Source organism: Stylophora pistillata, chromosome 1 (assembly GCF_964205215.1).
Source record: "Stylophora pistillata chromosome 1, jaStyPist1.2, whole genome shotgun sequence".
Taxonomy (NCBI): domain Eukaryota; kingdom Metazoa; phylum Cnidaria; class Anthozoa; order Scleractinia; family Pocilloporidae; genus Stylophora; species Stylophora pistillata.
The window spans coordinates 44,096,613-44,121,643 of record NC_142519.1 but is presented as its reverse complement, the minus strand read 5'-3'; the positions used below and the strand labels follow the sequence as shown (position 1 = coordinate 44,121,643).

Below are 25,031 nucleotides of genomic sequence, written 5' to 3'. Positions count from 1 at the left end.
CTAAGTTTATTGTCATTCTTCAACACTCCCTCAACAAAGTAATATCCTATTCAAACAACCGTGTATTTAACGCCGCAAGCGGGTCAGAGCAGCGCCAAACGCCTAACTTGCAGCCAACTAATGAAATTGAACATTTTAGGGCTCTGTTAATGCACTAGCTAAATCCATTTTGTCTAAGTGGAGACGCTATGGGGCTTTCGAGGCCAATACAAGCATATTATAATTAGAAATTGTAAATAAAGACAGAGTTTAAAATCCCTGATGGCCAGAGGCAACCCAGTAGCCTAGGTACAAAGTTGGTTCTATGATATCATCTGGAAGAAATTTGATCCTTCGCTCATAGATCAAATTAAATGAGAAGGCGTTAACACCTTCCCGTCCACTTCGTTGTACTCATAGTTTAAAGGCCTCGCATTCAACGTCCATTCTACGTCAAAGAGCACCGTAAACAACTCTTGATAAGAAAATTTAGCATTTCCCACGTCTTCCGCAAACAATCCTTTACACTCCCTTACGTTCACTCAAAAAATCCACCCCACCAGGGTGCCCTTCTAGGTTGAACTTCCCCTGGCTACTCTCGTGTTCCCCAAGTATTAATCGGCTAGGAGTCCTGGGTGGTTGAACAGGGTCTGTGGTAAGAGTAATGGAAGTTCGCTTGAGTTTCGCAGACTTGATCAACATTACTTGCGGCCAAATCAGCCCCTTTTTTGTGGCCAAAAAATGTAGTTTTTCATGGTTATTGAACTGAGCAAACGGGGTTTGAGGCAATGCAAACATAATCTTTTTTGGCAAACAACAAAACATCAGTGCATTACACAGCTGCCAATTGGCTCTAACTGATTTGCCATCATGCCAAATATATATTTCTTGATTCAAATTTTACCTGTTCATCTACTAGTAATACATATACTTATACTATAAAAATATTTGCGAAATTGCAATCAAAGAGGTGCTGAAACTAGGTTGAGTATAATCTCAACCAATACACATTAGGCTTGCAAAAAATATACGAGACACAATTGGCTTTGCTGTCTTTATTTACCTTATTACCATGCAGCGAATACATAAAGCTTAACAATAAGAGCAAAGCTACAATGCTGTTCACAATGCTCTGTTGTGGAATGTGACATAGTCATGCCTTCACAGGCAATATAAACAAGTCAAAGCCTTCTCCAATGGCCACAATGTGTGCCTGAACGAACACTGATACCTCATCCTAAACTGAATGTAATTGATGACAGGTACTTGACAGTCATTTTTAATTTTCATAATCTGCCCCAAAATTTGAGAGATGAACCATCAGATCAGAGAGAATTAATCAACCCAACGAGGTAAAAAAAGTCTCTCGGTCCCTCAGGAAATATCTTGGTCACTTATGTATGTGCTCAGAAATATTTTTCTGTCAATTCTTATTTCGAAGTCTTAGCAATTGAATTAGCATTACAACCAAAGCTGCTGGTACATGTATAAAAAACTGAGATTGGATCAGTGGCATTTTTACCATTTAACTGTTTAACTCTTTCACAAACAGTAATCCCTTTAATCCTGGATTTCCTAATTTCATATGCTTCATTTAATTTTTCATTTCGAGCTGCCACTGACCCCTGTTGACTTTTGCAACCAATGAGTTATTTCTTTTGATGATACTGAGGACAATTAAAATTTCATGAAGTCAGTGAAATCCCTCACAATTTGCATTGCTATGTCAGGCCAAGATTTTCCAGGAACAGATAACACTCCGATTGAGGAGCTCCACAAATGTTACATTATGTTTTTCGGAGAGCTGCTCGGGCTAGATACAAAAATCCGAGTTTTTTAGTAATAGTTGTGAGGATTTTAAGAACATTTGAGGATTTCTAGACGACGATGTTTGAAGAAAAACAACCGATATCCTAAAAAAAAAAAAAAAATTTACTTGGTTTTCCGGCTCTCTCCAAGCGGGCCCCATGAAACTGCCAAGCTCTGCCAACTGTTTATTGTCGTAATTGTTTGTTCGAGAGAGAATAAGTTAGGATATGAAGCTAACAAGCCACTTACGTTGTCTGGAAAATGATTGATAACTTTGAATCAGTTCGAAGCTGCTTCCATTCTATAACACCTAAAAAAATCTTGGATTTTTATACAAATTATGTGACTATTTCGGAAAACACTTTTTGAGAAATATCAGATTTTCAGAGAAAAATATTAATAGAGTTTTTTCCTGGAATTTCCAGATAGTTCTTAGCCCATTTGTGCGGGAATTTTTGTATCCTGGCGTAAGATCTACTTTGGTAGCATTTCTCCAACTAAAAACCTTTTTGCCTAGCCTAAAGCGTTCCCGCCTAGACGCCCTTGATATTGGTAACTCTTCTTTTAGCTTGGAGACATGCCTTGAACTTGGTGGAATCGGCTGTTGTATGAAGGAGATATTAAATGACTCGTGAGGAGTGGTCTAAAGGTTCATGTGAGCTTCCAAAGAATTAAAGCTTTTAAGAGAGGTTGTCACGAAAAATCAAGCATTCGTCAGCAAAGGTCAAAAAATGGAATTGGCTCACATTGTAGGGTAGGCCTATAGGTAAAACAACCAAGACATATATAGTTTGGTCAAAAATTCTTTTGTTTTCGAGAAAATTGGTAAAACTCAATTCACGCATAATTAGCGTCATTCAGGGTCGAATATAGCCCATTTTTTGAGACCTTGTTTGTACTTGTAAAAGCAAAGAAAAGCTTACTTATTGAACAAACTTCTAGAACAATGTCTCCCTTATGTTTTCACAAAAAAGTAGAATCAATAATTAAATCTGAAATAAAATAAGGTTTTTTCTATCTAATTACTTAAGTGCAATGTGAAAAGTAGGGTAGCTTCAAAAAATTATTTTTCTATGTGCTAATTGAAATAACCGTCTGGTAAGCCGTGACGACAACTCACTACAGACGACAGTTTACAGGAAACCGGCACACACCAACAGATTACCAGACGAGTCATCCCACAACCCAACATCACACGAAGCCACAATCTCTCCAACCAAACAGTTACATTCGACCAGCCTAAAGATTCCCGGAAAGACGCTCTTTATCCAAAGGACTAGTAGCATCTGTTTGATAGTTATTTGTTTATCTCAGAGAAATGCTGTGAACTAAAAAATCGGCTGATAGATGAAGGAAATGTTAAATGACAGGTAAGGTGCGGTTCGGTTTAGGTGTGGAAATGAGCTACGAGGGAATTAAAGCTTTTAGGTTTAAAAGGGAAATACAATAAACCTATTATTTATTTTCCAAGTCGTCTGATTTTCTATCAAGTCGATAGCTACTTTTGACAAGCAAAAAATTGTGGTGAAAAAAAAAACGTGAGAAAATACCGGACGTTGGATGACGTCACTGACCCCTAGCAACAGTCTTTGCATATGAAGCCCATAATAATAACATCTTGTAGACGAAATAACAGGCTATCCATTGTAGGGGGGAGGAATTGTACTACGGTGGGAGTGTGCGTTTGCATGTACGTCCGAGGGTTTCGAGAGTAGGTGGGAGCATGGAGGACATGGATAAAAGTTTTGTTTGTTTAGAGGAAGGATGGTCCTTTTTTTGTCATGAGTGGAAGCGGATATTGAAAAGTTCCCTTTCTTTTCTTGAAGTAAACCCAAAATTAGGGCAAAATACAATTATAAAAAGGAACATAAATGTAAAAAAGAAATAAAAATGACTGAGTAAATGCATTGAACATTCCTTCATTATGTTTAGCGCAGATATTTGTTGCAAACCAAACAGATACCGTATTTGGGAATTTCATCCCATAGACGAGCGGGAAAATTTTGGTTGAACATTTCCAGTTGTTCTCCAGCCTTGGAGCCATTTGCAATGGCTGCTGGTTAATAGTTTGATTGTGTTCGTTATATGTATATGCAAGAATGTACCCACTAACTTTATTACTAAAGTAGGGTCTTACATTAACAAATCTTCTTAACCTATTGTATTATAATTAGAGGCAAGAACCTCCGAATTCTGCTTCAGCCCTAAATATGGAAGACAAAAACAGCCGTAGCAGACACCATTCAACCACAAAAAAGCTCAAAGTCGCTTTCTTGGCACCTGGGTGGAGTTCAACCGTACTCCATGAAATAAATGAGATAACCAAAGAAATGGCAAAATACATGGCTAAGAGCTCTGAGGTTGAAATATATATCCTCGTTCCAAAGTGCAGTGACGAGGATAAGAAAGCAGCTGAAAGTTACAACATCAACCTTGTTGAAGCAAGTGAAAAAGTTGGCTACGCTGAACTGCATTGGCTGGGCAGGGTGCCAAATAAGTTATTAACCCATGTTGTTGTAGGACATGATATCGAGCTCGGTCGTCATGCACTAAGTATAAAGGAGTCCCAATCCCCACATTGTAAATATGTCCAATTTATCCATAAATCCTAGGAGGAAATTGGAAAGTACAAGGAGAACTCAAATCCAAAATCAACAGAGGAAAATCATAAACTACAAGTTCGACTTTGCAGAGTGTCAGACTTTGTAGTAACAATTGGGCCCAGGTTACATGAAATTGTTTCCTCCAACCTCCGCCCTTATAAGGATGGTAAACGCGTGTTCGATTTCACCCCTGGTATTCTGGAGGAGTTTACTGAACTGGAACAAAGTCAAGAGGAATTAAAAAATTTTAGAGTCGTATGCTTTTGTGGTGGAGGTTTAGAGGACTTTACTCTACAAGGAGTTGACATTGTAGCTAAAGCTGTTGCTAAGTTGGGGGATTGTAATCTTTTATTTATCGGTGCAGCAGATGGGATGCAAGAAGAGACAAGATATCGGCTGCTCGGGTATGGTATCGATCCTAAAGTTTTAACGATACGAAGCGTTTTCCACATCCAGGAAAGTTTGAAGGATGTGCTTCTTGAAGTGGATCTTGCGATTATGCCCTCGAGAGAGGAAGGTTTTAGTTTAATCTGTCTTAAAGCCTTATCAGCTGGTCTGCCCATCCTTGTAAGTAAAAACTCAGGATTGGGAGAAGCTCTGATGAAAATACCATCTGGGTCTAATTTTGTTGTTTCGTCAGATGATCATGGCGCCTGGGTTAAAGAAATTGCGAAGATCCGCATGAAGGATAGGTGCACGAGGCTTAAGGAGGTTAAAGTTTTGCGTCACTTATTCCAGGAGGCGCACAATTGGGAGAAGCAAATAGAAACCCTCATTTGCAACTTAAAAAGCATTACTAATGGTATGAATTTTGGCGACGATAAGGACGGTATCTACGACAACCACAAAGACCATGACGACGACGATGAAGAAGAAACCGAGAAGCTGCAGAATTTAGCGGGGAAAGAGATTCCTCAGAATGGTAAGAATTAACCCTCTCTTGCTTGCGCAATAATCATTGTTACTATCATTATCTATATTCGACACAGTCATAAAGAATAATGTTGATGATGTTTGGGACGATGACGTGAATATAGAGTGAAAGATCTAGCAGGTGTTGGTTGCAAACATAAGTGCATATGTTAAGCCAAGCACGCCCAAGTTGGAAACTTAGGAGTTATTTCAATCCATTCACTCAATATGTTGAAAAATAGAGAAAAATTAAGAGATGTGCATGAAAATGCACGGGGATGACGACGATGGACTCCTTGCTTAGGACCAATCAGATTGCAGACTTCTTGGAGAAAAAAATTTAACCATTATTTTGGCAAAAAATAAAGCGCCATAAATGATTTTAAATTATACTGTTGAGGTTGAAATTTTTATCAGACAGACAGCTATGCCCACCCGCTCGAACAACGTCATCAGAGGAGAATAAAATTTTAGCTTCTCACTCAGGTTTGAGTTATTGACTATTGCTGTTATAATAACCTTAATGATGTTCAAGTTATGCTCAGTTGAGATTCAATTTTTTTTTCAGGAGGACCCTTGTGTTCGCGGACGACATCATTTGAGGAAATTACGAGTCAGGCTTCTTACTCAGGTATGAGCTGTTTGACCATGTCTTTTAACATTACACTGGAACCTTGATTTAACGACGGGACTGGGGAACTTGGTTTGTTATATCGAGGGTTCGTTATATCGAGGTTCTGTGGTTGATACATTTTATTTTAGCTTTAGCCGGGTTTAAACTGAAGTATGGTTCGTTATAACAAGACTTCGTTATATAGAGGTTTGTTGAATCGAGGTTTCACTGTATTAGGTTAGAGTTCCTGTCTTCATCCATTGTTTCGAATCCATTCGAGAGGTCGAGATCGACTGAATTATCTCTTTCATCGTTCGGTTTGAACAAGAATGACCAATTAGCTCGAGAATGCCATATCTTTTACCAGTAGAAACCGTGATACCTAGAAAGGTCCTCGATGTAATAGATTGTTTCTGCCTTTCCCAATCCTCCCAAAAAATTGGATGTTCGGTGTGTGAAGGCTTCCTCAAGAGAGTGGCCGCAAATCCGCTATTTTTAGTGAAAAATAACTTTAAAAGAAGGAAAATTCTTAAAACAAGTTTAAACGATGAGACAGTTTCGATGGTTTTGTAGCTTTTGATGAGAAATATGCTAATTGTTCACTGTTCACCTGGAAGTTTTCTTCAACTTTACCTACCGTATTCATTTACTGGTTTCAAAGGGAAAGACACCTATGATCTGAGACAGCCTGCTTTCATGGAAATCCCAAGTGATAAAAGAGGCTCTGAAAAGTTTCCGTTGAAATCAACAGAAGAAAATCTTTCTGAGAGAGGTATGAATAATTTCACTGCACGTATATTTCTTTAACCATTTTTGTTTGTATCATACCTCGCTATCCTTTCTAACTTCTCTCCGCGTTACGAGGTGATGCTGAGCTAAAAGAAATTTAGGATTGTTATTGTTGATACCAAGCATGCTATGTTAAATTTGAATTTTTCAGACGGACCCTTGCGTTTAAGGACGATCTCATTAAGGAAAATAACGACTGCTACCTCTTACTCAGGTATGAGCTATTTGACCATTTGTTATGTATGACTATGTTAGACTTTCCTTCTCCATCCAATGCTTTGAATCAATAGTCTCTTTCGTCGCTCCGTTCGAAAGAGATTGACCCATTAACTCGACAATGTTGCAACTTTAACCCATTACCTAAAAAAGGTTCTTAATGTGGTTAAAACTTGTTCCTGCGTTTTTGTCCTTATTCCTCCGAAAAACTGCGCGTAACAGGAAGTTAATCGCTTGAAAATGGCCGCAATCCCGTTCTCATAGTGAACTATACCTTTCAACGCAAATTATTAAGACAACTTTGAATGATGACAAAGTGTGGATGGTTTTCGAGCTTTTGGTGAACAATACGCCATGTCCACCGCTCAGTTGGATTTTTCTTCCACTTTTTTTTCTGCCATTATCTCAAAGCCTGAAATGATATAGTAATGATGCTTTATTCACCTCGAACTTATCGCAAAAAATGCACGAAAGCGTATTGTAAAGAGGTCATTGTTAAACCAAAGATTTCGCAATTCTGAATCCATTTGGCAAAAATAATGATACAGTAGCGTACTTCGCCGGCGTTTTCTGGTTAGCGAAATTATTTCAATAGATTTATTTTTGAGCCTTTTTTAAGTTTAAGAATATTTCTGCGAGACTCACCCCCCTTTTTCGCCTACCTACTTTCAAACATTGACGAAAGAACCGTGTGAGAGTTAAGGGCGGGAAAAGATGAAAAGGTGTTCCCATTGGACGTGGAAGTGCCAGTTCCCTGCGACCTTGCGACTACAAGTGAAAATAAATCGGATGAAGGGCCGAGTGAGGGATTCCCCTTAATAAATCGGAAAACAGCTTGCTTGCTCTTCTATCGCATATTTCTTTGTATGGTTTTATATCAATAACATAACTTTCTCTTTACAGGGGAAGCCATTCTACCCACCATAACTGATGAAGCATGTCCTAATAGAACTCGTGGAATTGGTTTAGGACTAATTCCTTATGTTTCTCATAAACTTTCTTATCTTGCAAGAGATATTACAGCTACTTCCTTAGCTATCCAGGATGTGCTGGCCAGCTCAATGGTATTTTTTTTATGTGAGGGAAGAATGGAAGAAGGACGTATTTCTTCTCCTATAATTTGTAACAGCCTTTTTAATTCTAAAGTTATCAGTCAGGAAACTACCGCTAAGACTGGATCTCGTGTCTGAAATTTTTAAATTCAATTACTCAAGAATTCAAGGATACTGGAAAGGATGTTACGTATGGTGGGTCGTAACGGCGATCACTTCCGCTTTGACACTTTTTTACACGTTGTACGAATATTACAAGTTCCTCTCATATCCACTTCCTGCTGCCATGTTTTCATTGAGCGGTTTCGTTTTCTTGTAATGGTTGTTACATGTTAAAATTCTACCGAATGAAAGAGGAAATAAGAATTTGGCTGCTGGGCTGGCTTGGAGCTATTACTTTGGTTATCTGAAGCTGGTGCTGCCAAGACTGGAACAACGGATATCAGAATCGGAGCAATTTCGTTATAAAATAACAGACAAGGAGCTTTTCATCCTACTGCCAAAAACGTGCTTCAGTTGTGATGACATTGAACAAGCTGATTCAAGGGTGAAATGGGTCGGCAATCTCCCAGAGAGTAAAATTAACAGGGAAGGAAGTAAGGACAGAAGTTACAAACATGCGGTACACGAAGTAGGGATGCACTGCCCGGCAGATGGAACAATGGAAGAATACTACTTTATTGTGGAGTACGCCACACCTCTGATGACCCTTTACGATATGTTTGTAGACGCTCAATTAACCGGCCCAGAGCGTGATCAACAGGTAGAGAGTAATCTGTGTCCATAGATTTTCTGTGTAATTAAAGTTTCAAGATGATAGAAATAAGTCCATCATAAGTCTCCTTTTGTGGTAGCCATCTTAGAAGTATAAAATCCTTAGAATCGTTGTAGGTTCGATCTCCTCCTTTTCTCGAGGCCAGTCCACGATGATTCCGAATAGTTGTTACTTTTTAAGCCTTGAGGCGTTACAGTGGAGTTAAAAGACGTATTGAACGGTATTTAAAGGTGCTATTAGGAGTGAATTTACTAGGAAAATGTGAGAGGTTCTCATAACTTTGTTGCCTCTCTTTCTCAATTTTCAATACCAACTTGTCCCTCCCATCATATGATTACAAACATGTAGGTTTGAGTATGAAGAGTGTATGACACCATTTTGCTGTCATTTTCAGATTTCGAATCTCGGGTTTACCGACTGTTTTTTACTATGTAAAGAGATAATTTTCTGATATTTCACTTGATTGATATACATTTTGTAGAATACCTAATATTGGGGTCTATTAATTGGTTCTTGTTCGTAAGACCCTTGAAATCAGAATCAGAGATTATTAATTGACATCACAATTTTAAATCTGTTTTCTTCTGTTCTATATATATGATTACATGAAACAAATAGATTTCTATTGGCCAGATGTTTCCTTTGTTGATCACACATGATGCCCTGTACAGGATGATCAACTTACCACAATCGAGTCTAGGTTTTGAATTATCATGATGCAAATGGATCTTATACAAGTGACGACATTCACTTTATCTCATTCTTTTTTTTATTCTGACTGAAGCTTTTTTTTTGTTTTTAACTTTTTAGATAATGTTATTCACACGAAAACTGAGCGAAATTCTGGATGAAAATGCAGAATGCAGAGGGAAATACAAATTGGTGCCGATTTCGGGAAATGAAACTAACGAAATTTCGAATATCCTTTTTGCAATGCAGCGGGATGTTAACATAGAGATTGACAAATAAACTGAATGGAACTATCAGTGACTGCTCACCGATAGAGGTTTGGAAGGCAGCCCTTTTGGCCGAACAGAAACACTTATCCTAAGTTTCATGATGGTGTGTGTCGGATTTGTAGATGATAAGTGGACTGAACTGCAATTACAATTAACGCGAACACTTCTGTCGGTTTTTTTCCAAATCTTTTTTAACAATGGCTATTAATTTTCACTGAAAGTGAGTTACGAGCTATTGAAATACAAGTAGAACTGTGACAGTCATATTTCTTCATCATTGTACGATGAGAAATGTCTTTGGAGCCTTGACTAATCTCTGAGAAAATTGAAAAACAAAAACTTCAGCATGACACAAAGTTGAAATAAAGAGGGAAAATAAATTGTTTCATATACTAGAGTTGCTTTCTACTGTTGCTTATCCTTCAACATAATTCATCCCCACGAATTGTGTTCCCTGTGGGTCACTTTGTTAAGAGTAGACATCGGGTAAGTTTCTGTCTATGGACATAAATGGCTGCCGTGTAAATATTCTTTCGTTTAAATTTAAATTAGCCCTTCTGGCCTCGCTTGAGATAATGTATTGTTTTTAATTTTGTACTGGAGAACGAGGCCAGTAGGACTAATTTAAATTCAAACAAAAGAATATTAATCCGGCAGCCATTTATGAAAGTGGCCTATGCCGGCTCTACAATTCATTTCCATTTTGCTTACCTATTTTGGTGTGTGGAACTTTGATATAAAGGAGGGTATTTAAACATAGTTAAGACGTTGTTGTGAATGTAGGCTTTCTACTTAATATGGTGGAGAGTAGAAAACGTCTTAAATGCATTATTTTTTCGAGGGTCCAGTTGGTCTTCACAAATGTTGTTTCACTGAGACGGGGAAGCTGCTGTCCACAGCTTGTTGTTCAAGCTCCGTCTTAGTTGTTTTCATTCTCAATTACAAACTTCCTTTCGATTGGCCACGAACCCACCTAATAAATAGTTTACCCTGGATGCGTTTCGTTTCTAGGGAAACGAAACAAGAACATCGCCATCCCTTCCTACAGATATCGAACACACACGACTTGATGAGAACCATAGACAGCAATATATTAAAGGAAGGTTAAAACATGAATCTCAAGTTTGTATTAAGATGAAATCTGCATCTTTCCAGAATGTCCTGTTATTTCCTAGCAAGTAGTTTCCTGATACGCGCTACATAAGTCATTCAAAATGGGGAAACCATCCATTTGGGTTGATTTCTCCAAATATCATATGGATATTTTTAATTTCAATCGATGAGAAAAACCAAAAAGCCTGCATCCATGTTTGATCTGACTCCAGCTGCCAACACTCCGTGCATGATGTCATCATCTCCCAGGTAGAACAACGCAACCTAAGAGAAAATCACCAAAAAATTACAAAGTGAACGGTATACACTTATATGCATCGTGATTCAGTGGGCCACTTACATTATCGAGGCCAAAGGTTTATTGTAAGTACCCCAGACACTGTCTGGTCGGGTAGGTAAAATATATTTTCCATAGAAATGTGAAGAGCAATGTCAATAATTATAAGTACATTTAAAACAAGAGATTTTGAGATGGATGACGAATTGATGCTGATATCTCCAGTTTTCATAACGTATGTCTTTCTTAGCTGTCACCCTCTTTTTCAAAATTGATATGTCATTGATTATGATCATGATCAAGATCACTTGTCTACCAAAGTGGAGTTGAACAATTGTCTTAGTATGCACTGCACAGATACCACATATTTTGTTTAATTATTTCAGTAAACCAAGGAATAGTCAGAAATTAAACTATTGACGCGTGATTTTGTCTTGTCTGCTACTTGGAGGTGAGTAATAGCACTTGCCATTCTCCTTTGAACCAGTCAATCAGCGCGCGCGAAAAGGACTATTCACTTGTGTGGTATATTATAATTAACAATTACTCCACCAGCGCGTTGGATATGAGATGATAGATGATAGGCGCGTAGCGCCTCGTTGGCTATAATCCTCTCATATCCAACAAGCGCGGGTGGAATAATTGTTTTATTTAAAAAAACGCCCCCAAGATATTAGACAAATCTTCTCGACTTTATTTTGTAAGAAGAAACCGGATGTTACAATGTACAGATATTAGATTATGGTATCTTGGCTCATATACCATGATGGCTAAGCCAATAAAAAGTCTTGAATTGCATTATCTAATTATCCAGTTTTTAATAATGATAATTATAATAATAATATTAACACTAAGAAATAACATTTCACATATACTTCCTGTAATTGTCATGCCATAACTTACCCTTTCATTGTCTTTTGACACAAATGCTTCTTTGTAAGCCTCTGTAGCTTCATCAGCGTCATCTCGATTTGTTAGAAGGTCGCCAATATACAAGCTCGTCTTTTGGTGAACACAGTTATAACAAATGAGAAAAAACGGATAGAGATTGCAACAGAAGCTGGTTGTTCAGAGAAAGTAAGACTAAATCCCCACCGCAGTGTCTAAAGCTTTGAGCATGGGCCTCTGTTTAGATTTCCTTCTAAATACCATCAGTATTGTACATCATGCTTCTTTGTACCGAAGTTGTTTTAGCAAACTGTGGCCAAAACTTGTAGAATTTTTTAAATCAAAGCCAACTTTTACTAATACGAGCCCCACGGGAAATGGCGTGGTCACCGCTTTATACAGGTTAATAACCGCCTAATGCAGGTAAAAAACGACGTAAACCTCATTTTATGCCATGGTTGACCACTTAGTGTACAAAACAAAACTCGCTCATAAATTCCGCTAATATTGATTTTGGGAGATAAACATGGATTAAATTTTATTTCAGTGACAGATTATTCTTAATTTTATTTGAGCGGTTCCGCTTTAGTGACCGTTTGACATAGGTGAAGGACAATGCAAACAGGCCGTTGGGACTCAGTATGGGGTGACGGAGATTGGTATAAAATGGTGACCGCTTAAAAGAAGTAAAAATTAGTTATTCATGGGAAGATCTTCGAGACTTGAAAACCGACCGCTTAGTACATGGTGACCACGTTAAAAAACTGTCTAAAGTTTGACTTACATAATCATGTTGGTTTAAAAAGAATTATCCCATCTTTCTACAGTCGCAAATGCGTTACTCGAGGTCAAAAATATTGTTCGACAGAATGATTGGGTTGGTGGCGAATAGGGTGCATAAAAGACGCGAGGCAAGGCTTAATGCTATTTTGAACATAAAAAGTCATCTTGTATCCAGCCCTTTGCATGCGAGACCGTCTTACAGAATTAATAAATTTCAAATACTTGTACGGCGGTAATTTTTGCAGTTGTAAAAAAAAAAAAAAAAAAAAAAAGCCTCACACACTTCTGGCTCTTTTCCCCTCGCACGTTACTGCCTTATTTTAATCAGACAGCTCAGAGAGGTCCCTACCATAAAATCATCAGGATCAGTTATTGCCCTCTCCAGATTATTGAGATCCTGTTGAGATGCAAACGGCCCATCACTTGTAAATGTCGTCTTCCACTCCTTGAGGAACCGCTCAGTATCCTTATACTTCAGGGCTGTTAGAAATTCACGAAATACTTTCTTGGCTTCGTTTTCTAGCTCTAGGAAAAATGAAAATTCCTTTTCAATCTTTACCATTCACTTTTATTAAATCTACCAATAGACGCCAACCAACAAAATCCCAATAAAAGTCACTGTGGTAATTAATGTTTGCCACTTTAATACTGGAAAAAGCATTCTTAACTAAATGCATCTTGGATCATCCCTTGCTGAGGTCCATGTTTTTGCCGATTTTTTGTCTCGTTTTTGTCTCTCTTCCTCCCAGAAAATGGAGATGAATTACGAGTTCACTGAGACGTGCTTTTAGCCAATAAATGGTGGAAAATTTGTTACTTGTAAGCTTCAAAAAGTGGTTGAAGGTCTTTATTTTAGCCTGTTCAAATACTCAGAGAAAAGCAAAATACAGGGTGCGGGAGGAAATACTCTTTAGAAGACTGATAAAAGGCACATCTTCCTAGATCTCCCGCCAATTTTTGCTTCCCGATTTCTCCCGTCTCCACTGACCCCAAGGACTGGCATAAGCCACAAGGGAGGTGAGGGGAGGGAATGGGGACGTTAAATTGGTCCCTGGATACCTCTCTCTGGCGTTATTGAGCCGTGAGAAATAAAAAAGTAAATAAATAAGATAAACAACCTACCTTCTTTTGAAGAGATTTTTTTGGAGTAGGTCCCTGTGTTGTATCCATCATTGAAGTATTTCTTCAAATTAGTCACGTAATCAGGCTCACTGTGACTTTCTGCAAGTAATGAAGGCTGTAACTAGTGCTACTCGAGTTTTTTAAAACAAGCACAGAGCAAAGTGAACACCATCAATTGTAATTAAATGATAGTAATGATAATAACAATGATCATGGTGATAATGACGATGGCGATGATGATATGATACATTACATCTGACCTGCAAAAATAGCGCAGAAAGAGGCAAAGATATTGAGGTGTTCTGCTGAGCCTTCTAGGAGGGAAACATTTGAAAAATATCTTTAACGATAGGCCATTTTCATTGTTCACAATGTTTCTTTTTCGGATTGACAGTCTATCAAGAAAAATAAAGATAACAAATGTAGCTGTAATATCGCATAAAAGGATAAAAGCCACGTTTATTTGAATGAACAATTGTGTGTTATCATTTTTATCAAATTACCAACAAGGCTCTAAAACTGTGGTCCCTAAAAGCAAGGCCACACTTCGCACAAACATGTCAGTGATACTATACTTTTTAGTACTTTCAGATTGTTGTCTATTACAGGCTTGGTATCTTCTGAAATGTCAGAATTTAGGTTGGAAGGTGAAATCACCGTAAAGAAGTCTGTGTTACTAGTCAGAAGAACGGCGTTGAAGTAACATCTCTTTTAAAACCACAATTTTGCATGCACTGTTACTCTCTGGAAAAATTCTTAGAGAAAAATTACGAAATTTTTAAAACTGAGAGTACTTTTTTTTTCCTTAACGCTTGCCGGAAGCGACGGCTAAGTGAGCCGATTAAGTATAATGTTTTTTAATCATTAAAGAACGCCATTAGTAAATACATGGCTTTCGTTTCATAGTCAATGCAAAACCTTACCCATAACTGCCAGTAACAAGACATAAAAATAAACATGTGTCAATATTTGGGTCCATTCTTGGTTTCCTTTTTTTTCAAATTCGGGAAAAGTTTGGTTCAATTTAATTCTTGCATTTCAAGAACTGATATCAAAGAGATTTTAAGACTTATTTTTGCGCGATTTTTTTTTTGGTAGACATTTTGTCTTTTTGACATGACGATTTGAAGATTAATTGATGGCCAAACATGTCGAGCCCTTCTTTGCGCACTTGCAAGCAGACACGCTACACTCCCTCGATTAATGTTTTCGGTGCCAGAACACAGCTCTTGACAACCTTTAGTGTTAGGACTCATTGTGCATTGTGAGAAGTTCCCGCGTGATTGATGTGTAATTTCATTAAAAAAAAAATGACTGGATCTGTGGTGAGAGTTCTTTTTTGAACACTTTCATACAGAGGATATTGAACACTGGCTTTTACACCCGAAATAGGAACTATTTTTGATTGACTGAATGATACTTTCTGTATCAAGTTACTGTTTGGGGTAACAATCAGATTTAAGAGGCAGGATAAGTCTTCTTACAAAAAAAAAAAAAAAAATGGCGAGGATGAGAGAAGTAATGAAAAGTACGCAAAATGAACCATTTTTAAGGTGCAGGAAAGACGAGCTACAAACATACCTTATTTTTCAAATGCAGTGTATTCAGGCCTACCTTGAACAAAAGAAATTGCCACAAATAGAAACAAAGACGCGGGACGCATCATAGCGCTTTTCGTTTCCTTCTGTCCCAAGGATCACTTTACAAGTGGCTCGCGAATCAGTGATATGGCATTTAAATAGATATTAGCAGGTTTCAGCTCATTCTACTCTTTTGTTTAATTTGGTTTTAAATTACACAGCTGAACACCTGTTGCTCCCGGCTTTTGTTTGACGCAACAAAGAAACGACGTGTTTTGCATGATGTAATAACCTGCTTTGGGAATGAATAAATTTTGTTATCTCAAGATATCATCCTGCAGGAATTACAAGCATGTTTCTACGTCAGTCATGAAGATGTCTGTGCAATACAAGAATCGGCTATTTCAGAGACTGACTGCACTCGTGTTGGAAACTAGGCGACAAGCTTTAGGAGATGAAATATTTTAGAGCTAAACTTTCTTTTGTTCAACGCGGCAAACGTGGTCGATGGCCACGTTGCTGAACTTTATCTCATCCCCACACTGTCTTCATATTTTTGCATAAATGTAATCTCTCTATTGTATCTTCTCTTCTCCGTTTCCTGCTTTGGTTCTAGAAAGGAACCATGCCAGCTCTCGGAATGAATTTTTTACATCGCTAACAACAAATCAGCCTTTCAGGTACCTGTATTGACAGTGCAACATCAATATTTATTATCGAGGATGCGATAACAGTACCTTCTACGTTTCTCCATTGTGAGAAGAGCTAACAGCTATGTATTTCAAATTAAATGAGGGGTGACAAAATTGACCTCATTGAACAAAGGGGGTATGTTTCTAAAGAAACTGTGGTGTTACGTCAGTGGGGGAGTACAACAAGGTAATTTTGGTTTTATCAGCTGGGTAGGTAATGTAAATAGGCCACCTTTAGGCAATGATTGGCAAAATCAAAGGGCGAGTAGACGACTCAGTCATTCGCGATTGCCAGCCGGCCAGTTTGCTTGGTAATTAACTGATTTTGATTTTGAAAAACTACCATTAAATTTAAAGTGAGAGCGCCATTAACTGCTGCCCCCCTTTTTTTTCGTGCCACTTTTTACAAGACTTGAAATATACGTATGATGAACGATCCTCGCAGTAGAGAGCGCTATTTATGCATCATACGTATCTAATACCGCAGTTCAAAATATATGAACTTCATATATACATTGTATCAGACTTGAAATAGTATGAACACTTTCTCCTTTTGCTAACGTGTCAAATGGGAACCATTGTTGAACCACGCCTTTTTTTTACTTGATTCGAACAAACATTTAATGAATTTACTTTCTTTGTCTAATTATAAATCATGCATACAGCTGAAGTTCTTAGGGTTGCGTTATCATCGTCTTATTATTGTCTTTTTGGAGATAGCATTTCCTATTTTGATAAAGGTTTCTTATTCGAACCTATCTCATTTTATAATTGTATTAAAAACCCGAAATTTAGATTAAGACGTATGATGAATTTCAGGAGCTTGGGAAAAAAAGAAAAACTCGTAATCCCCACAAGGAATTGAACCTCAGACCTTCGAAGCGTGCAGCGTGCAGCGTGCAGCGTGTAGCGTGTAGCGTGTAGCGTGCAGCGTGCAGTGTACAACACGAGAGCGCGAAATTCAAAGGTCGGTTTGAGTCCCCGCTGGAGACTCAGACTTCTTTAATTTTTCCAGCTCGAGACGAAATGCAATCCAATTTTCGTTTCAGCCTCGTTTCACTTTCGAGCGACGTTCTTGAAAAGACAATAACGTTTCTGGAAGTTTTCACTGTCACCGTTAGCCTTCCCTCGATAATCCCTTGATTCTTCAAGCTGTAAAACTACCCTCTCACGTACTATGCCCAACTTCTGATTATTTTAGATGGCAATCTTTTTCTGTGTTTTCTTCCTGTCGCGTTATGAAACTTCCGAAAATCTTCGTTTTAAAGTTTGAGGCAGATATCTCCACAAAACGAAGACTTCACCGACGTAGGCTGTTTTCGCAGTAATTTACAGTATGTAGTAGCGAGGATCTATTTTTTGTAATGGGTATTTCTTTACATCTAAAATGCCGATTATCTAGTATGTCTCGACGTCAGACGTCGAAAGCGTTAAAGTGAATTTCTTTGTTGAAAAAACATTGTTTTCGTTTCTTTTACAGTAGAACAAAAAGTTTCAGCATTCATTTTCCTTGCATTCCGAGTAGTTCTGAAAACATTTATTGGTGATCAAGTCAGTGATCTTCAGTCTTCGCTCTTCGGTCTTTGGTCTTTAATCTTCAATCTTTGTTTCGTAAGCTAGCAAAGCACAAGACTACATATTCGTATTGAAGACGCACCTGAAAAGTTTCTTAGTCTCTTATAGTTGGCTTCAAACTAACGGATTGGTAATTTTGAGTCAAAGCTCTTGGCGTGGACGGGGGTATTGGAGAATTGCCAACTGCATCATAATTTGCTAAGAGGCCAGGTATGTGCTTGAAAGCTTTTGATTAATTATATAAATTTGTGTACAAAAATGCCTCACAAAATAATTCAAATACTCAAACGTTAAAAACATAGAAGTTAAGAAAATGTAAGAACAAAGGAAGAAAAATCAAATTGGTGATGACGTGACGAGATCACCATCCCTGTAATCTAAAGCCAAAATGGAAAACATTACAAGTAAACTCATATTGCCCCGGCCTAAAGGTTGCTAAAGAAGCTTAGTCAAATCATTATACTTTTTGCTCCGAATCCCTCATGTATTACATTCCTTTGTGTCCTATGCGCTGTGTAAAGCAGGAGAACAAGAGAAACAACATAAAATAACTGTTTTGCAACTCTTTATAAGCTTTGTATAGTAGTTAAAATCCAACTTAAAGATCTTAATTATTTTTATTGATTGGCACCGAAGTACTTTGGCTTCAAGATATTCAAATGAGAAACCATGTTTTCAGATGCCAAGAAGTTCTTGCACCGTAAAAACGCGACTGAGAAGTACCCTATTCAAACTTTACAACAACAATTGACACTTGTCTTATTATTCGCGAACGCAATGGATATTTATGTGCATGTTACCAAGCGAAGCAAGAAATATGGAGTGGAGCATGCATGTTTACGTTAATGCAAGGACAAGGCGGTTGAATCATTCTGCCTTTCTCAGTGAATTGTGTTTACAACACGTGTTGCGGAACGCGTTGAACACATATACAGTCCTGCACTGTCACGAAACGCTCGAGTTCGCCTCCCGACCTTTGTTATTCCTTCTAGAAACTGAACAACGCTTTTCGATGGGAGAATTGATTGCGTGACACGAAGGTATTTTGTTTATCTCGTGTTGGCCCACAGGTTGGCAAGATTATCCTGTTGCACGGTTAATAAACATAGGTCTTCACAAGAAGTATCCCATTTGAAAAGGTATTTGTATCATGAAATTAAAAAACAAAAATTATCTTTAGATGAGGTCTATTTTTTTTTAAATAATCGTTGTCTGGTCAAAGATCTCTTAAGGTCACGCTCAAAATGTCAGCATTTCAAGTTTCGCAGCGAGGTTTATTTACCTTAGTTATCATTCCAATATGAAGTTGACAATCATTCAGGTACAGTAGCACCACCCGTAAAATGAACACATTCAAAAAGATCATTAGCCTACCGTGAGTTATTTGTTATGTACCTGCAATCAATTGAGCGGCCATTGTCCCCGTATTTGTAGTTTTTAATACTTCTCTTTGATCTACTGAGGTTTTGCTGTCCTGTGTGGATCTCGTTGTCGAATTCATGCAGCGAAAAACGACTGTGATAAGCCAGTTAGTACACTACGTCAGCACCTGTGCAGAAGTAACGTTCGCCATGTTGCTCGACTAATCTCATTACCAGTCTTTTACTTGTTAACGCAGGATTCCCAAGATGAAACGTGAATTTTTATTCACTGATCTCCGCGCTTTCTGGTAAGGTTTACACCATCAGTTTGGGTAACGTTTATTGGCGCTAACTTCCTCAATGATCAAGTATAACCCTCTAAGTCCAAAGAGTTTGCCAACTAGAAATTCACAAGCTTCGTGACTGAAGTCTGCTTTGTATCAAGCCATAATTACATGCATAATGAGCTTACTTCGTTTGAAAATGTTTGGGGTTCTGTCCTCGTGTACCGGTTCACAAGAGCCAATACAAAAGACCAAACAATACACAATAGCTAACCGATAACTCCTAAACAAAGAAAGAACAATGGTAATTCCCTTGTGAACCGGTACACCAGGACAGAACCATGTTTGGGCATTCAACTGCATGGAGTGCTTAATTACGGGATAAAAATTCAATAAAGAGTGGATTTATAGAATTTACTATAAGATGACAAGAAAGTCATACCATTCACTCGAGCCAGTAGAGAAGATTCGTTTGAAAAGAGAGTTTTGAGCCCCTGGCTTCATGTTCGTCATGTATGCAGAAAGAAGTTGTTTTGTTTCGTGAAAACAGAGCAGCGGCAAATAGGCTTGCGTGACTGCCTCTTCGCATGTTATGAAGCTAGGCGTTTCTTCCTAGTATTGAAAATAGAATGATTACTCGGTAAAATTACGATCACAGTTACAACTTTCTGTGGAAATCTGGAGACCAGAATAAAACATAGAAATGAAAAGGGCTAGTTGACTAATTTATTGTAAATGAGTACTCGACATGAGTCCTTAATGTCAAAGATGCTGATTGTACAAGTTTCGTGTGTTACTATATAAAGAACGTACTTGTCACTTGTCATTATCTTTCGAGTTAAAAGTTACCTATGTACTATAAGTTTCTAAATGTCAGAACGTAAGCAGATGCTGGGGTGTTCATCATTTTACGACGCGCATCTTCCAATCTCTTCATCTAATCTGACGGAGACCCGTTTCAGCCCCAGTCAATCGGGCGTATCAGATATTGTGCATTGATATCAATCAAATTTGACCTTGCATTCGAGAGACCTTAATTTATGCATTAGCAAATAACTTTCGACGGAACAACTGTGCGAGGCGATATCGTTCGATATTTGCACACTGTTTGGATGTATGTTGTGTAAGTAGCGTCCGCTGAGGCCAATATGGGAGGAATTAATTTGAGCTGAGAACAGGTAAGCACTTCTCACCGTTGATAAACTCTTTTCCCGATGAACGATATTGCTTTCGCTACGATCGAATAACGTCAAAGTAAATCTTCACGTGAATGTTCGACTTTTGAACCGTAAGCTTAGTAGAAGAGCAAGCTTGAGAAAATGGTTGGTGCTGATTTCTTCAAACATCATTTACACAATTTTGATATTTGGACATCTTAAGCCTTTGGACGCTTTCTTTTTTTCCTTGCGACAATGTTTCATGACTTTGCTGTAAACAGACTCCATAAGCTGATTTAATACGGCAGCACTTCCGCTGATTACAAAGCGATTGGCGAGCGTCTTATGACGCACGAATTCTCAGAAAGCACCATATTGAAGAGCATGTAGCAATGTATATGTAAACAGAGAAATAATATCCATTTGTTTTATTTAAGGAAAGTGCTCCCTCTTCGCTGTTAATAGTTTAAATCGATCTAACTTCCTGGTTAAATAATTCAACCGACGCCATTTTGAATACTGTCGCTTTGCCCGGTTTCTTCCTTCAGCGATATGGCGGTTAACGCCGTTGGATAAATGTGTAGGCGCTGTTCAAACTGAAACCTTGCAAAGATTTACAATATGTGGAGGACAGGAGATTTCTTTAAAAGGGTTCTTTGTATAGTGTGTTCAGTTTCTAAAATTTATGATGATGTTTTGCAGAATTACAAATTCTTTCATACACACTAATCTAGCGTGACAGATTGAGTGACATATATTGACAAAGCTTCATTTACTTTTTTTACGAACTGTGCATCGCTTATTCCTTCTTATTTTCAATGCTCTATGTTGGCAGCTTTGATGTAAAAAAGAAAGTTTTTCCCATTTCAATAAATATCAGAACGTATTCATCTCCAAACTTTCGTGATACATAATTTATTTTGCATTTCCTAAGGGCAGCATGTTCAGAATTCAAATGACTTAATTTCCCTTTTTCGGATTTGTCACGTTATAACACCTTTTTCAGTGTGAACAGGAAGTCGTATGACTCACTCTAGAAAACACGATTGCTGAGCAGCTTGTGGGTGACTTTGCAAGTCTCACAGTCAAGTCACCACTGAGACGTCTAACTCATTAGTTTGTATGGCAAAGTGCCGCGAGGCTACATTGACCACATATTGCGAAAAAGTAAATAAATTTATAAATAAATAAGTACACCTTTTGCTGAAACGAGACCGGAAGGAGGGTTGCCGTTACCGTGACGGCTGTAATTCCTTGTCCGCAATCAGTACCTCCCCGTTCATGAACACTACGAATGAACAATATTACTGGTATGGCAAACACACACGAGTCATATGTATCACCTTGTGGAAAGAACTATTTGTTTCCAAGGACGATTAATCCTGGAAGATTTACCTCTTTTCAGTTTAACAATGTCACTGAAAGTCAAATTGTAAGCGAAATGTGTGCCTTGGAGTCGTGAGAGTCTTCTCGTTTGTTTTCTACAATGGCGTTTGTAAATCTTGTCTTCTTCCACCGAAACGCGGAATTCAAATGGGACTCTTTTTCTAGCTAGACACAAGGGGATTTAATACGACTTTCACTCATCGAATTCCTTCTGTTTCTGTTGTAAAATTTACGGCAGAAATGTCCAAATTCAAGGGTTTTGCAAAGAATGGGCGAAAGAGTTTTTACAAAAAAACTCAAAACTTAGCTCACCGTTTCACAAACGAACAAATTGTTTTGGAGAATTCAGATATTAAATGAATGAGAGTCACATTGATTAACGTAATTGTTAACTGCAACTACCTCTCGTCTCGACTTTCCGGGTTACTTTTTGTGAAGGATTATTCAATTACAAATGGTTTTCAGGCCGCGTTTCAATCTTTTAAAAACCAATTTAGAACAACAAAATTTATATCGAAATCAATTTTTGCGGAGAAACCAAAGTCATTTAAGAGAGAGAAGAGAGAATTAATTTTGATTATCGGGCCGGATGGGAGAACGCCACCTACTCACAAACTGAGAAAAAAGTAAAATATAATATTTATGTGGATCAATACAGAGTATCCAGATGCTTAGGTAACTACATATTAGGATCACGAAGGTTTTCAACTTAATCGTCAAATTCTTTAGTTCAAGATCGGACCAATACTCATGGTCATAAAATAAGTGAGGAGAATTTGCTACCTTTCTATAATCATAAAATGGATAGATATTCTAGTCTTCTCGGATAAGGACGAATATACCGTTGGCCCCGTCTCCTGGCAGGGTGAGGGGTAGGAACGTTAATTTCCCACGCACGAGTTTACTGTGTGGTGGATGTCCTCCCCTGGGTGGGATGGGTGGGTGTTGGCCCTGAAAAGCCCCTATGGGGAGTGGTCAATTAACCTATGTATGTATGTATGTATCTTCAAAATCTCAACAATCTCACAGGGAATCTTCTTGGGATCTTTGTTTATATTTTTTTCATAATCTTCAACCAAGTGTTTCAAGGATCGAGATAATGACGATCCTTAATAAAGATTAAGACTATATTTTGAAGGATACTGGTTAAACTTATAGGTCCGAATAGATCTTTAATTTTTCAAGATCAGAGGTGGGAACTTTGAAATAGTCTTAAGCTCAAGGTGGCATGCTTTATTCTTGAATGAAAACTCGAAGATTCTTATTAGACGTGGAATTTTCCGTGAGATTGCTCATACTTTCTGAACGTAACTCGAAATATAAATGTTTCCAGCTGAGGGTGACTCATTAAATCTGTCATCATTCAAACCAAGGGTCAACATCATTTGTTGTTGTCTTAGCAAGATCCTTGACAGATTTTTGATGTATCGTTGAGAAAATAAAATAAACTGGTGACTTTTTGTCTGAGATAACTAAAACACAGATTTGTAATATCTTTTCCAAATTACAGGATTGCAGAACTTCATCACATATTTCAAATAAATTGATAATGATTTCTTCTGAGGATCTCTGAAAAACAATTTATATATATTTTACAATGAGTCTATCAAGACTGGTGCAGTGCCACTTATTTTCAAAATACCTCAAGTTACTCCTGTTTATAAAAATGGTATATTGACTGAACCAGGAAATTACCGACCCATAGCAGTTCTATCAACCTTTAGTAAAGTTCCTGAAAGGTTGGTACATGATCAACTCTATTCATTCCAAGGAAAAAGGAAATTCCATATAAAAGAACTTCGAAAGAACTTCTTTACCGAACAAGCCATACTTGAGGTCACTGACAAATTGAAAAAAGCGATAGATATAAGAAAATATCTTGTGGAGTTGTCCTTGATTTATCAAGGCCATTTGATACTGTAAATCATGAGGTATTACTCTCAAAATTATATGCTTATGGAATCAGGGGTCTCCCTCTTTGCTGGTTTGAAAGCTATTTAAAACACAGTTCACAGTATGTTAAATTAGGTAATGTAGAATCTAGTCAAATGCCTCTCCTCTGTGGGGTGGGGTACCTCAGGGGTCTATATCAGGCCCTCTCCTTTTCCTACCATACATAAATGATCTTCCTAACTGCTGTGAGAGACCATATTTTGGAGTTTTTGCTGATGATACGAATATCTTTTTTAGTAGCGAAAATACAAAAGAATTAGAATTGGTTAGGTATACTGCGATGAAATCAGTTTTTAGTTATCGTAATACTAATAAACTGTCTCTAAATCTAAGAAAAATTAATTATATGGTAGTAACATCCCCTAAAAACGAGTTGACGTAAATATTCAATATGTTGAACGCAAAGATCATATCAAGTACTTAGGTGTGTTCATTGACAAGCACTTGAGCTGGGGTGCCCATATGCAACATTTAAATAACATAGTTGCCAAAAACATTAACGAAAAACATTAACCGCCTCCCGGTTAGCTCAATGGATAGAGCGCTGGACTGTAGTTGTAGCGAAAATACAAAAGAATTAGAATTGCTTAGGTATTCTGCGATTAAATCAGTTTTTAGTTATCGTAATACTAATAAACTGTCTCTAAATCTAAGAAAAAGTAATGATATGGTTGTAACATCCCCTAAAAACGAGTTAACGTAAATATTCAATATGTTGAACGCAAAGATCATATCAAGTACTTAGGTGTGTTCATTGACAAGCACTTGAGTTGGGGTGCCCATGTACAACATGTAAATAACATAGTTGCCAAAAACATTGGCGTAATAAACAAACTCAGATATCATTTATACCTAAGAACGATGAGGCAGTTATATTATGCATCGATTTTTCCTTACCACACCTATGGCATCCTGAGTTGGGAAAATAACTATAAGACAAGAATGGACAAGCTCCTTACAAAGCAATATAAATGCACGCGCAATATCTTTTATGCTCACAGTAGAGAACATTCAACACCATTTTATAATTTATTAGAAATTCTCAATTTTGATAACATGGTGAAATTTAAGACTGCTGTATTTACACATAAAATTCTTAAAAAGAAAGGGATTCCAGCCATATTCTGTGACCTTATCATCCTGGCAGTAGATA

The 25,031-nt window shown here is 37.7% G+C and overlaps 3 protein-coding genes across 5 annotated transcripts in view; 2 read left to right on the top strand and 1 right to left on the bottom strand.

Annotated features, from left to right (window-relative positions):
* The first annotated feature begins 3,164 nt into the window (after positions 1-3,164).
* Positions 3,165-10,102, top strand: LOC111325185 (uncharacterized). Its single transcript, XM_022928938.2, has 6 exons — positions 3,165-5,313; positions 5,872-5,934; positions 6,578-6,688; positions 6,857-6,919; positions 7,825-8,736; positions 9,559-10,102. The coding sequence occupies exons 1-5, from the start codon at positions 4,764-4,766 to the stop codon at positions 8,109-8,111; spliced, it is 1,074 nt and encodes a 357-aa protein (XP_022784673.2). The 5' UTR covers positions 3,165-4,763; the 3' UTR covers positions 8,112-8,736; positions 9,559-10,102.
* A 675-nt stretch (positions 10,103-10,777) lies between these two features.
* Positions 10,778-19,974, bottom strand: LOC111325229 (uncharacterized). 3 transcript variants are annotated; one of them, XM_088758798.1, is made up of 6 exons: positions 19,825-19,974; positions 19,133-19,286; positions 13,891-13,989; positions 13,118-13,293; positions 12,001-12,099; positions 10,778-11,084 (listed from the first exon to the last, which is right to left on the bottom strand). In XM_088758798.1, the coding sequence occupies exons 2-6, from the start codon at positions 19,236-19,238 to the stop codon at positions 10,980-10,982; spliced, it is 585 nt and encodes a 194-aa protein (XP_088614924.1). In that variant the 5' UTR covers positions 19,239-19,286; positions 19,825-19,974; the 3' UTR covers positions 10,778-10,979. The 3 variants fall into 3 exon arrangements, with proteins under 3 accessions (XP_088614924.1, XP_022784730.2, XP_088614930.1); XM_022928995.2 differs by lacking the exons at positions 19,133-19,286; positions 19,825-19,974 and adding exons at positions 14,151-14,204; positions 15,505-15,568; XM_088758804.1 differs by lacking the exons at positions 19,133-19,286; positions 19,825-19,974 and adding an exon at positions 15,505-15,630.
* A 427-nt stretch (positions 19,975-20,401) lies between these two features.
* Positions 20,402-25,031, top strand: part of LOC111325226 (uncharacterized) — a 13,678-nt gene continuing 9,048 nt past the window's right edge. The window contains exon 1 of the mRNA XM_022928993.2: positions 20,402-20,560. The gene's annotated coding sequence lies outside the window, so the exon portion shown is untranslated. The remainder of the gene's footprint in view (positions 20,561-25,031) is intronic.

Bases quoted from the DNA above. Each gene is read 5' to 3' on its own strand.
- LOC111325185 (XM_022928938.2), top strand. From the start codon at position 4,764: ATGCAAGAAGAGACAAGATATCGGCTGCTCGGGTATGGTATCGATCCT. The intron at 5,314-5,871 runs GTAAGAATTAAC...TTTTTTTTTCAG, and splicing joins GAAAGAGATTCCTCAGAATG to GAGGACCCTTGTGTTCGCGG. The intron at 6,689-6,856 runs GTATGAATAATT...TGAATTTTTCAG, and splicing joins AGAAAATCTTTCTGAGAGAG to ACGGACCCTTGCGTTTAAGG.
- LOC111325229 (XM_088758798.1), bottom strand. From the start codon at position 19,238: ATGAATTCGACAACGAGATCCACACAGGACAGCAAAACCTCAGTAGAT. The intron at 13,990-19,132 runs GTACATAACAAA...CATTACTTGCAG, and splicing joins GGCCGCTCAATTGATTGCAG to AAAGTCACAGTGAGCCTGAT. The intron at 11,085-12,000 runs GTAAGTTATGGC...ATTTTCTCTTAG, and splicing joins TGTCAAAAGACAATGAAAGG to GTTGCGTTGTTCTACCTGGG.